Source organism: Marmota marmota, unplaced genomic scaffold, assembly GCF_001458135.2.
Source record: "Marmota marmota marmota unplaced genomic scaffold, marMar, whole genome shotgun sequence".
NCBI classification, from domain to species: Eukaryota; Metazoa; Chordata; class Mammalia; order Rodentia; family Sciuridae; genus Marmota; species Marmota marmota.
In genome coordinates, this window is record NW_026000294.1 from 1,945,617 (window position 1) to 1,959,455 (window position 13,839).

At 35.1% G+C, this 13,839-nt stretch overlaps 1 protein-coding gene across 1 annotated transcript in view; it reads left to right on the forward strand.

The window, feature by feature from the left end:
• Tex11 (testis expressed 11) overlaps positions 1–13,839 on the forward strand; it is a 252,258-nt gene that overhangs the window by 139,317 nt on the left and 99,102 nt on the right. The window contains exon 15 of the mRNA XM_048797231.1: positions 9,262–9,364. Coding sequence (XP_048653188.1) covers positions 9,262–9,364 — 103 coding nt within the window. The remainder of the gene's footprint in view (positions 1–9,261; positions 9,365–13,839) is intronic.

Consider the following 13,839-nt stretch of genomic DNA (forward strand, 5'->3'; position numbering starts at 1 on the left):
GCAGGAGTGATTGGAAGCTCTGTCCCGCCACGGGCCACTGGGCCTTTTCTGCCGGTGGTCACCGTTCCGCCTACCTGGCAGGTGCGGGGGGTGGGGGGCGGCTCTGCCCCTAATATTCATTTTTAAGGCTAAATCTTATTCAAATACTACACACCCACACACATATTCTTTTTTTTTTTTTTTTCGGTACCAGGGATTGAACTCAGGGGCACTCGACCACTGAGCCATATCCCCAGCCCTAGTTTGTATTTTATTTAGAGACAGGGTCTCACCAAGTTGCTTAGCACCTCACAGTTGTTGAGGCTGGCTTTGAACTTGCGATCCTCCTGTCTTAACCTCCTAAGCCACTGGGATTACAAATGTCAACCTCTGTGCCTGGCACTCACCTACACACATATTCTTTATCCATTCTGCTTGATGGGTTGCATCAACCTTTTGACTATTATGATTAATATTGTTGAACATGGATATATAATTATCTGTTCAAGTCTCTGTTTTTTTTGTTTTTGTTGTTTTTCTGGTACCAGGAATTGAACCCAGGGGCACTTAACTACATCCCCATCCTTTTTTTGTATTTAGAGACAGGGTCTCACTAAGTTGCTGAGGACCTCACTAAATTGCTGAGGCTGACTTTGAACTCATGATCCTCCTCCCTTAGCCTCCTGAACCACTGGGATTACAGGCATGTGCCACAGTGGCCATCTTGTTTAAGCCTCTTTCAAAAAAATTTTTTTTTTTGCATATTTAAGAGTAGAATTCTTGGGTCATATGGCAATTATACATGTAATATTTTGATCAGCTATCATACACCATTTTCCTTAATGGCTATAACATTTTACATTTCTACCTGCAGTCCACATATATTCCAATTTCTCCACATCCTAGTCAACACATACTATTTTCTAGTTTTTTTTTTATTTTGCCATCCAAATAGCTATGAAATTGTCTCTTACTCTGTTTTTGACTTGTATTTCCCTAATCATTTGTGATGTTGAGTATCTGCTCACATGCTTATTGACTATCTGTATCTTCTTAGGAGAAAAGTCTATTCAAATCCTTGTGCATTTAAAATTGGATTATTTTATAGTTTTTTACTTGTAGGAAGTATTTTTTCCTGATATTAAACCCATATCCATATATGATTTAAAAATATTTTCTACCTTTCTGTGAATTGTCTTTTTCTTCATAGTGTCTTCTGAAACACACAAGTTTTTTTTATTATTTTGATGAATTCTGTTTTTTTTTTCCTACTTTGCCTGTGGTTTTTGTGTGGTATCCAAGAAATTATTGCCAAATATGATGTCCTAAAGGTTTCCCCCTATACTTTCTTCTAGGAGATATATAGTTATGGGTCTTATGTTTAGTTCTTTGATTCATTTTGTGTCAATTTTTGTATGTGATGTTAAGATGTAAGGATCCATATGGAATATGGATATCCTGTTTCTATAACACCTTTGTTGAGCAGATTATTCTTTTCCCAATGTGTGGTCTGGGCATCGGGGTTGAAAATTATTTCACCATATATAAGGGTTTACTTCTGGGATCTTTATTATATTCCATTGCTTTATATGTCTGTTCTTATCCAGTAATATACTGTTTTTATTACTATGGATTTGTAACTATCTGTCCCATCCGGCAGAACACATCAACGTGGGCAGCAAACCTAGATGGGGAGGAATGAAGGGACAAGAGACAGGAAAGGTGACAGCAAGACAGGTGTCTGATCAAGCTGCAAACTTTTATTGTTCACACAGGGGTATTTATATGCTGGGGATGGGGAAGCTCTCTAATCAACAACTGCTGGATGTGGGTGGTAAAACTGCCAGGTGCAAGATGTCTGATGATCCTGATAACCGCAGGATGTTCCAGGGAGATAGGTGGCTGCAGGATGCCTCCCAGGCAGGATGTCTCCCAGGGGGCTGTCAGGCTAATCTTTGAAGGAGAATTTCCTTCTAGTCCCTGACAACTATCTAAATCAGCAAATGTATTAAAACTTTGTTCTTTTTAAGATTGTTCTTGGTTACTTTGGGTCCCTTGAGATTTCACATTAAGTTTAGCTTTGGCTTTTTTAGGGGAAAAAAAAGGCCTTGAGATTTTCATATAGATGCATTGAATCAGTAAATCACTTTAGGTATCTTCATTTCTTTTTTTTGTTTTATTTTTTTGGAGGGGGTACCAGGGATTGAATTCAGGGGCACTTGGCCACTGAGCCACATCCTCAGCCCTATTTTGTATTTTATTTAGGGACAGGGTCTCACTGAGTGCCTTGCTTTTGTGCCTTGCTTTTGCTGAGACTGGCTTTGAACTTGTGATCCTCCTGCCTCAGCCTCCTGAGCCATTGGAATTATAGGCTTATGCCACTGCACCTGACATCATGTCTGTCTTTGATGTAGTAAAACCTACATTATCTTCATTTCTTCTTAATTTTAATTTTTTTTCTTTTTGCCTTCTATTTGCCTTCTGTAAAAAAGTGCCATAGACTGGGTGGCTTAAAACAATAAAAATATATCTATTGTGGTACTTTTGACTGTATTTTATCAATTTTTCAGTTCTTTCTTGTTAGTCTTTATCTCTGATATGAATTATTTCTTTTATTTCTAATAGTTTCCTTAGTTTTAGCACCTTATTTCTTAGTTTTTTTTTCTAATTCTGATTTATTTTGAGTTTTCATATCTGGTATCATTTACTTAATGTCATTTAGCTTATTTTGAAATAGTTTGTTAGAGATTTAACTTGTTTTGTAGGCATATTTGTCTGACATGCTTTCTTTTCTATAGGGATGTTTTCCTGCTGCTTACTCTCTTTTTTTCTTAAAAGAAATTTTAGAGTATTTATATTGATGCTTTACTATTTCTCATTTTAGTAGAAATTATTTTCCTTAACTTTTATAATGAGGTGAAGTTTTGGAAAATATTATAAACTTTGCAGAAATCCTTTTTTGTTTTTTCATTTTTGTTTTTCATTTGATTTGGCCATGTTTAAAAAAAAGGCAACTTGCCAGGTGTGGTGGTGCACATCGGTAATCCCTGCAATTTGGGAGACTGAGGCAGGAGGATCACAAATTCAAGACTGGCCTCAGCAACTTAGTGAAACCCTAAGCAGCTTAGAGGGAGCTTGTCTCAAAATAAAAAAATAAAATGGACTAGGGATGTGGTTCAGTAGTCAAGCACCCCTAGTTTCAATCTCTAGTACCAAAAGAAAAACAAAAAAGGTGGCATTCCTGATCTAAATGGAAAAGTTACTGTAAATTACCAGTAAGTATGATGTTTCCTTTAGGGTGTTTTTGTTTTTTATTAGTATCCTAGGGTTTCTATAAAAAAGTGCCACAGACTGGGTGGCTTAAAACAATAAAAATATATTCTCATATTTCTTGGAGCTTACAAGTCCAAGATCAAGGTGTTGATAAGGCCCTGCTTTCTCTGAAGGCAGACCCTATATTACCTCTTCCTAATTTCTAATGTTTGCCTATAGTTCTTTATTTCTTTTGGCTTATAGAATCATCACTCCAAATTCTGCTTATCATGACATGACTGTGTACTTCTTTATCTTCTGTCTTCACATAGTTTTCTCTTATTTCTTTCTATGTCCAAATTTTCCCCTTCTTAAGAGGATATCAAGTTGTTGGATTAAGGCCCATCTCACCAAAATTACCTCATATTATCTTGATCATTTCTACAAAAATGATTTCTAAATTGGGTCCCATTTGGAGGTTACATGCTGGCATGAATTTTGGGAGGATATTACTTACCCCCAATACAGATATAGTCCCATCTGGTTCAGGAAGTCCTTCTCCATGGTTCATATTTTAAGAGATTTCTCTCTCCCTCTCCCCCTTTCTCCCTCTCCCTCTCCCTCTCCCCCTTTCTCCTTCTCCCTCTCCCTCTCCTCCTCTCTCTTTCTCTCTGCTTGGAAGGAAGAGCCTATCTTTGTGTCTCTGGGGCTGCCCATAGTACTGGCATCTGTCTCTTTAGTCTTAGAGTTTTGAAGGGTCCAGCATAATCTATTCAGCCAGGAGAGTACTGAGATGGTGGCTTGGGCTTGTAAATACCAAGTTCCTCCCCATGCTTCAGCATGGAGTGAGCACACAAACCCACAGTTGCCTGCTTCTCCTTCTCCTCGCCCACCTTCTCTCTCTCTTATTGAGGTGATTGTGTGATTTTTTTCTCCTTTAATATGTTGAATTATATTGATTCATTTGGGGGAGGATTTATACCAACCTTGTATTCCTGGGGGAAAAATATTTTCCTATTTTACTTGGTATGTTTTGTTGAGGATATTTACATCTGTTCTCATGAGTAAAATTAATTTCTAATTTTTCTTTTCCATTTTTTCTTTGATGGATTTTCTTATAAGGTTATGTTGACTTCATAAAATAAATTGTAGACTGTCACTTTCTTTTTGTATTGTCTAGAAAAGTTTGTTAAACTTGGAACTATTTCTCTCCTAAAATGTGAAACTGTTTGGGAAGTGATGTCAACAAGATGATAGAGTAGAACACTCCTTTCCCCAACAAACACACTGATTCAACCATTCATGGACAAATTCCTCTTTTGAGAAACTCAGCATCTGATGAAAAGGCTCCTGTGTTCTGGGAAAATGCAAAACCAGACTTGACAAAGCTAATAGGAATATTCAGGAAACCCTTTCTACCAGAATCCCTACCCCTGGCAAAGTGCCATATGATCAGGAAGATATGTTCTAACTCCTAGCATCAGCAATGGGAGGGAAAAAGTTGGTCCATGCATGTAGAAGCCCAAATTTTCCCACAGTGTTCACAGGAGGAATGACTTCTTTCTTGTCAGCATTAGAGTTCTCAGTGGATGAACACAGCCTAGCTGCTAGGAGGAGAAAGGAGATGACAACTTTGACTGGTAGACAGTATAGCTCTTCTGCCCTTTTTAACCCAAAATGAACAAATAAAAATCCTAGTTCTGGGCTGGGGTTGTGGCTTAGTGGTAGAGCACTTGCCTAGCATATGTGAGGCACTGGGTTTCAGTCTCAGCACCACATATAAATAAATAAATGTATTGAAAAAAAAAATCCTAGTTCTCAGCTTCTGCTTGGAAGGAAGGAGCCTATCTTTGTGTCTCTGGGGCTACCCATAGTACTGGCATCTGTCTCTTTAGTCTTAAGTGTTTTGAAGGGTCCATCATAATCTATTCAGCCAGGAGAGTACTGAGATGGTGGCTTGGGCTTGTAGATACCAAGTTCGTCCCCCTGCCTCAGCATGGAGTGAGCATACAAACTCCCAGTTGCCTCCTTCTCCCTAAGAAAGAAAAGTGTTGGTGCAGTCATTCAACACCATGACTTTTCACTTGTCTATCTCAGAGTACTGATGGGGTCTGGCATAATCTAGCCAAGTAGGGACAAATGCAAAAAGAGATTGAGATTTTGGTTTGTAGTCATGATATGCCTACCCCCACTTGGTTCAGCATAAAGCAAATAGACAAAATAACCTTAGTTCCTCACTTCTCCCTGGGGAGGGAAAGGGTTAGTCAGAGTATACAGCAATCCATCATTCCTGTGGAGGTCATCAGAAGAATTGGATTCAGTTTTACTTGAACTAGTGCACTGATGTGACCAAGCATAGATTATTAGTTACAGGACTATTCAGATATTTCTAGTTCTTGTTTATTCAGCTTAGTAAATTATATTTTCTAGGATTGTATTTATGTTGTCTAAATTTTCAACTTCATTGGCATAAAGTTGTTCAGATACCCTCTTATATCTTTAATTTCCCTTCTCTCTTTTTTATTCCTTGCTTGTCTTACCAGAGATTTTTCCAGTTTGTTTTTTTGTAAGAACAAGGTTTTGGCTTTGTGGGTCCTTTCTATGTATGTTTGCTTTATATTTCAGCAACTTGTTAGTATCATTATTGTTTTCTTTTGTATACATTCTTTAGATTTAATTGCAGTTCTTTTTATAATTTCTCAAGATAATTTTTAGCTTTTAAATTTACAACCTTAAAATATATTTATCATGTAACATTTAATACATTTTCTTAAAATTGTTGCTTTAGCTATAGCCACAATATTTTAAGTAATTTTTAATTTATATATAGCATCTACAGAGTAAAACAGTACACATATTGTCGGTATAAAGCCTGTTGAATTATCAGAAAGTGAACAAACCTATATAACCACTGTCAAGAAAAGAATTACTATGTTACCAACCTCCCTGGATATCTGTCATGCCTAGTCCACAAATTTTAATATATTGTGTAATGGATAATTTTATGTGTCAACTTGACTGGATTAACAATGCTCAGATAGCTGGTAAAAACATTATTTCTGCATGTGTCTGTGAGGGTGTTTCTAGTAGAGATTAGCTTTTAAATCAGACTATGTAAAGAAGATTCACCCTTATCAATGTGATGGACATCACCCAATTCATTCAAGGTTCAGGGAACAAAAAGATGAACGAAGGAGGAATTTGCTTTCTCCATCTTTTCCACCCCTCAGACATAGGAACTCAGTTCTCAGGCCTGTGGACTCCAACTTAATTATACCACTGGCTTTCCTGGTACTCTAGCTTGCACATAGCATATTGTGGGATTTCTCAACCTCCATAATCATGTGAGCCAGTTCCAAGAATAAATCTCTTACACACATGCATACATAGTATATCTCCTATTCATTCTACAGTATTTTATTATACAATTAAAATTATATTATACAATTCAAAATATTTTCCAATTTCCTTTATAATTTTCTTTGACCTGTTAATTATGTAAAAATCTTATTTCTGAATTTTGAAACATGCAAGGATTTTCTTGGCATCAATTTAGTAATTGCTTTTAGTAATTGATTTCTAGCTTAATTGCATTATAATTGATTTCAGACTTTGAAATAGGTTGAGATATGCTTTGTAGAAAGATATATGGTCAATTTTCATAAATAATCTGCATATGTTTAAAAGAAATGTATTTTCTGCAGTTTTGGGGGGATGTGTGTACATATATGTAAATTCACATACATATAAATTTACATTCAGTTTGTTGTTAATTTTTTTAAAATGTTTATTTTTTAGTTGTAGTTGGACACAATACCTTTATTTTATTTTAATTATTTTTATGTAGTGCTGAGGAGAGCACTCTACCTCTGAGCCACAACCCCAGCCTCATGTTTATTTTATTTTAATATTCTGTACTCAAACCTATATTTTGCATACTTTGTTAAGCACTGAGATGAGGTATTAAAATGTCCTATAAAGATTGTAAGTTTGCCTATTTCATCATCTAATTTGATAGTTTTTGCTTTATGTATTAGAGGCTCTATGTGTGTACAAAATTAGAATTGTAATATATTTCTATTCGTTGAAGTTTTATTAGCATAAAATGGGCTTTTTATATCTTGTATTTTTGCCTTAAAGTCATTTTTATCTGACATTAATATGTCCACATTAAAGCTAAATATTTAGCTCAGTGTTAGAGTGCTTGCCTAGTATGCACGAATCCAGCACTGCAAAAATATGTGTGTGCGTGTGCGTGCTTTCTTTGGTTAATATTTTCTCAGTATATCTACTTTAATCCTTTTACTTTGAACCCGTTTGGATTTTTTCTGTACCATTATATATTAGACATGCTATTTATAAACAGAAAATAGTTAGATATTTTTAATATCCAATAGTTAGATTTTTTAATCCATTTTGAGAGTTTTTGTTTTTCCACTGGACATTTAATTTTAAAAAATTTAATATATTGATATAATTGAGTTTATGTCCACATCTTAATTTAATACTTTTTTGAAAAATATTTTTTAGTTGTAGATGGACACAATACCTTTATACCTTTATTTTGCTTATTTAATTTGTTTATGTGGTGCTGGGGATTTAATCCAGTGCCTCACACTTGCTAGGCAAGCACTCTAGCATTGAACCACAACCCCAGCCCTTAATTTAATTCTTCTATTTGTCATTTCTGTCTCTTTTTCTCTCCTTTCTTGCTATTGATTTTTTAAAATTGATGTTTACTTTTAGAGTTGTTTTTGGTTTACAGAAAACTTGAGTGAGAAGTACAGAGAGTCCTTTCGACACATTTGACATACTTGTTATCATGCAGAATAGTTTCAATCCCTTGTACTTCACTTATTCATTCATTTTTCCCTCCTACTGACCTCCTGAAAACAACTGATTTTTTTTAACTATCCATGTAGTTTTGCCTTTTCCAGAGTATTACATAATTGGAATCATGTAGTATGAAGCCTTTTGAGATTGGTTTCTTTCTCTTGACAGTATTTAATGTATATTCATTTAAGATTCCTATTGTCTTTTCATGTTATAATAGCTCATTTCTTCTTTTTAAAATATTTTTGTAAAATATGGGAAGCATTTATAAATACCCTTAATTAATTAATTAATTAATTAATTTAATTTTAAAAAATTTTAGTTGTCAATGGATCTTTTGTTTTATTTATTTATATGTGGTGCTGAGGATTGAACCCAGGGTTTCACACATGCCAGGCAAGTGCTCTGCCACTGAGCCACAACCCCAGCCCAGCTCATTTCATTGTAGTGCTCAATAATATTGAATTGGTTGGGGGTATAGATCAGAGGTAAAGTGCTTGCACAGCATGCACAAAGCCATAGGTTTGGGACCAGCCTAAATACCAGCCTATAACCTTTAGATGTTTTAACCCTCTGTGTAATGTAGTTTGGGGCTATCAATAAATGAATATACTTATGTTACACCTCAGAGATTATTTCCCCCTATGTTCTGTTTGCCTCCACCAAGGTAAACTTCTTTGCAGTCCCCCCTGGGGGGTGGATATGATTGAGAACAAGTTTACTTCTGATTTAGCCTAGTCTAAGAGTGTGATCCCATGAGCCTTGATGTCTACTTCCTATCTTAATGAGATCCATCAAAGCTACAGAACATTTGTCCAGATTTGCAAATGCCTACCAGATAAAAGTGGCTTCACTTCTCTGTTTACTTCTGAGGGACCTCACTTTTCCTTAGTTTTTCTTTGCTCGGTAATTCCTTTACTATCTTGTCAGTTTTTTGTATATTTCTGAAAAATAATTTTAAATATGTTATCCAACATTTTGGGTTGTTTTTAAAAGGAGGGTTGGTCTGACATGGCTAACTCACTCTATTTCCAGAAGCAGAATTCATTGTTTCTTTAGCATTTTTAAGAGAGCAGTTCCTATCTTTTCATTATGAGTATCCCTTAGCCATTTTAAATGTTTTAATGATACTTGTAAAATATGGTAAGGACTTCCTTATTGGTTTTATAAAATAGATCCAATGTTTCTTTATTTCAGGCCAAAGAGGCAGTGATGAAAGCTGAAAGACAGGATCCTACAAATGTTTTCACTCAATTTTATATGTTCAAGATTGCAGTCTTGGAAAGCAACTCTGACAGAGGTATAAATATTATTTATGAGTTATATTTGATAATGCAAAGAATTGAAAATCCTCAAAGAATAAATAATCTATAACAGAAAGCCACATTATTTTTGAAATAATGGAATTAAATATATGTTCTGTCTTTCCTATGAAAAATAATACAATAATACAAAAAGAAACCATGGAAGGTCATGCAGAAGTTAAAGAACACTGAATATCTATGGAGGGAATCTGAAGTGGGCAGATGTGGGACAAGAATTGGGGAAAAGTCTTGTCACTGTATGTTTTTTGTGTTTTTTGTCATTTGAACCAACCTATTCCAAAAGCTTTAAAAGCTGTGGGGGAAGAAAATTATAGTAAAAACATGTATCAGCCAAGAATTGTCCTCAGAGAAGGAAGGTTTTCAGGGCACATTTTGATTCTTTTCACTTATGTTTTGATTAGTGCATTATAATTATACATAATATTGGGGTTCATTTTGACATAATCATACATACATGGAATATAATTTGTTCCACTTCAGTCTCCAATACTTCCCCTTTCTCCTCCCTCCCCCATTCTCCATCCCCAACTTTACTGATCTTCCTTCTATTTATAGTTTTTTATTAGTGCATTATAGATGTACATGAAGGTAAAATTCACTGTTGTATATTTATATTTGTACACAATATAGTTTGGTTAGTTTCACACCACCATTCTGTCCTTTTCCTGTCCCTTCTCCCTCCCTCTCAATTCCGTTCCCCTCCTCCATTGATCTCTCTTCTATTTATGGGACACCCCCCCCCCGTTTTCCATCTAGAAGCAAGATAATTTTTGATATGTAAGGATTTAATACTACCATTTCTTTAATTCCTTTTTGGTTTTTTTTCCCTCTCTTCCTAGCTTCCCTTGGGATTAGGTTATATTCCGTGGCAGTATTCTCTCATTACTTTTTATTCTTTGTTTATTAATTATAGAGTTTGTCTTTGTGGCTGTCATGAGGCTTATTTTAAGCTGATAATGAGTTGCATTAACGGATTGTGTTTTTAAAAATTGATATACTTTTTCTACCTGTTCTGGTGTTTTTTTTTTTTGTTTGTTTGTTTGTTTTTTTATGGTACTGGGGATTGAACCCAGGGTATTGTGCATGCAAGACAAGCACTCTATCAACTGAGCTATATCCCCAGCCCCCTTCTACCTGTTCTGCTCACACATTTTTTTGTTTTGAACATCATAACTTTTATCTTTTTATACTGTGTATCCTCTAAAATATTGTATCTATTATTACTTAAATGAATTTCTTTTTAACCTTCATATTAAAGGTACAAGTGAGTTGCATACCTAAGAGTATTCTTTTTTTTAAATATTTATTTTTTATTTGTAGTTGGACACATTACCCTTATTTTATTTATTTTTATGTGGTGCTGAGGATCGAACCCAGGGCCTTGCACATGCTAGGCGAGTACTCTACCCCTGAGCTACAACCCCAGCCCCACCCTAAGAGTATTCTGAGTTTGATTTCCTACTTACTTTTGCTAGTAAGTTTTTTCCTTTGATATGATTTTGTGTTACTAATCAGTACTTTTTTCCTTCAGCTTAAAAAATTCCCTTCAGCATTTCTAGTAAGACAGGTCTGGTGTTGATGAACTCCTTTAGCTTTTGTTTGTCTGGGCAAGTTTTTATCTTCCCTTCATTTCTCAAGGGGAACTGTGTTAGAAAAAGTATTCCTGTTTGGTAGCCTTTTTTTTTATCTGTACTTACTTTTCTTATTTTTTATTTTGTTGTATATGGACATAAACCTTTATTTTATTTATTTATTTTTTTATGTGGTGCTGAGGATCGAACCAATGCCTCACATGTGCTAGGCAAGTGCTCTACCAGTGAGCTACAACTCCAGCCCTACATCTGTACTTTTGATCTCACTCTTTCCTTGCCTGTAAGGTTTCTTCTGAGAAGATACCGATAGCCTTATTGGCACTCCCTTATATATTATGTGCTTCTTTTCTGTTGCTGCTTTCAGGATCCTCTCTGAAATTTGATTTTTGACTGTTTATGTCTTGTTGTAGTCTTAACACATTTCGCCACATAACTATCACCTAATCACGACACCCTGTATAACTTTTCATTGTGTAATCATCATATGATATAATTCTGTTTGTCAGGCCACATAAATGGTAAACAGAGCAGCAATGTACTCACCATTGGCATAGGGATAAGCATTTGTGTTCTCGTGCACTATAAGTTATAAGTCTAGTATTCTCAGAGCACATGCATTGTCAGTATATTTCCATAAGCCAAGTTGCATGGTTGGTTTAGAGCACTGCGTAACTAATGGTTAACACATCTTATATAAGTGGTGCTGAGGATGGAGTGTCAGATGATGAAGCCAATGATAGGGCACAGAATCTTCAGACACAGTAGATTAAATTTTGTAAATCTGTATTTCTCAACACTATAATAAATTTACTCAAGTGTAATATTTTGACTATAGTGTACAAATCGATAACAACTAATGTGTTAACTTTTTTTCAGACCATAAAATAATGTTCACTAAACTGTCATAAAGAAATGTACATCAATTTCGACTATTCAGTTTTGACATATATTTCATGGAGTACGTATCCTAATCTTGCACCAAAGGCAATTTAATAATAGATGATTTTTAAGTAACACTGACATATTTTTAAAAAGATTCACATGATGGTCACACTTTACTTTTTCATGAAATTAAAACATTTAATGGTGCATTATAATTATATACAATAGTGGGATTCTTTGTTACATATTTGTACATGCATATAATATAACAATATAATTTGGTCAATTTGCAGAACAAAAATTTTTAAAAGCTCTAATATCTCTCATTTAAAGAACCAACAAGAAATTTGAAAATCTATCACCAAACATAAAAATAAAAAGTGTTGACTTTTCTTTCCCTTACATACCCACAATTTCAGTTACATTTTATGTCATCTCCCGCTACCCCCTGTTCTCTATTGTTTCTGGGTATGAGGGCAGAAAATAACAAAGATAAACACCATAAAGGGAATGAGGGGATCTGAAATGAAAATTTTATGCTCTAAATTTTAACTTAAGTTCTTAGTGCCTCACATGCTACTAAGCCTAGTTTTTTGTTTGTTGGTTTGTTTTTGTACAGAGATTGAACCCAGGGATGCCTAACCACTGAGCTACATCCTAAGCTCTTTTTTTTATATTTTATTTAGAGTCTCACTGAATTACCTAGGGCTTCGCTAAATTGCTAAGGCTGGCTTTGAACTCGTAATCCTCCTGCTTCAGCCTCCAAGCCACTGCCTCCAGCCCTGTTTTTTTTTTTTTTTTTAATTTTTAAAAAATACTTTTTGTTTTATTTTTTTTTATGTGGTGCTGAGGATTGAACCCAGTGCTAGGCTAGCACTCTACCATTGAGTCACAACCCCAGCCCCTTGCTCCAGTCCTTTTTATTTTTTATATTTTGAGACAGGGTCTCACTAAGTTCTTTAGAGCCTCACTAAGTTGCTGAAGCTGGCCTCTAAGTTGAAATTCTTCTGCCTAATCCTCCCAAGTTGCTGGGATTACAGTTGTGTATACCTACTCCTGGCTAGATCTCTTACCTTTTCTACTTGGATATTTATATAATTACCAAGATTTATTGAGTTTTCTGGGACTCTTTCTTTAAATAAGTTTTCTAACTCTTTTATCACTTTAACATCTACTGCTATATGTGAATACTTGTTCTTTTGATGATGTCCCATAAGTCCCACAAGCTTTTTTTATTCCTTTCCATTCCTTTTTCTTTCTCCTCTGACTACCTGTTATTAAATAACCTGTCTTTTAAGTTTATATAATCTTTCTTCTACTTGACCATTTTATGCTCTTTATTGCATTTTTCAGCTCTCAGTTTTTTTTAACACCAGTGACACTCTTCACAGAACTAGAAAAAAACAATTCTAGCCAGGTAGAGTGGCACATGCCTGTAATCCCAGTAGCTTTGGAGGCTGAGATAGGAGGATTGCAAGTTCAAAGCCAGCCTCAGCAATTTAGTAGGGCCCTAAACAACTTAGCAAGACCCGGTCTCAAAATATTTTTTTTTTAAAGGGCTGGGATGTAGCTCAGTGTAAAATGCCCCAGGTTCAATCCCCAGAACCAAAAGAAAAAAAAAACAGTTCTAAAATTCATGTGGAAGAATAAGAGACTCAGAATATTTCTTATTTGCATCCTCCATTTTTCCCAATTTTGATTTTTTATTTCTCTATTATCTTGAAGTTTACTAAACTTCCTTTAAAACCATTATTTTGAATTATTTGTTAGGCAGTCAACAAATATCCATCTTTTTGAAATGTGGTCTTATTATTTTACCAAGACTGGTCTCCAACTCTTGGGTTTGAGTGATCCTCCTACTTTAGCCTCCTGAATTCTGGGACTACAGGTATGTGCCACCATGCATAGTACAAATCTCCATTTCTTAGGGCCCTTTTCTGGTTATTTATTTTATTTTCTGGGTGACATAATGTTTC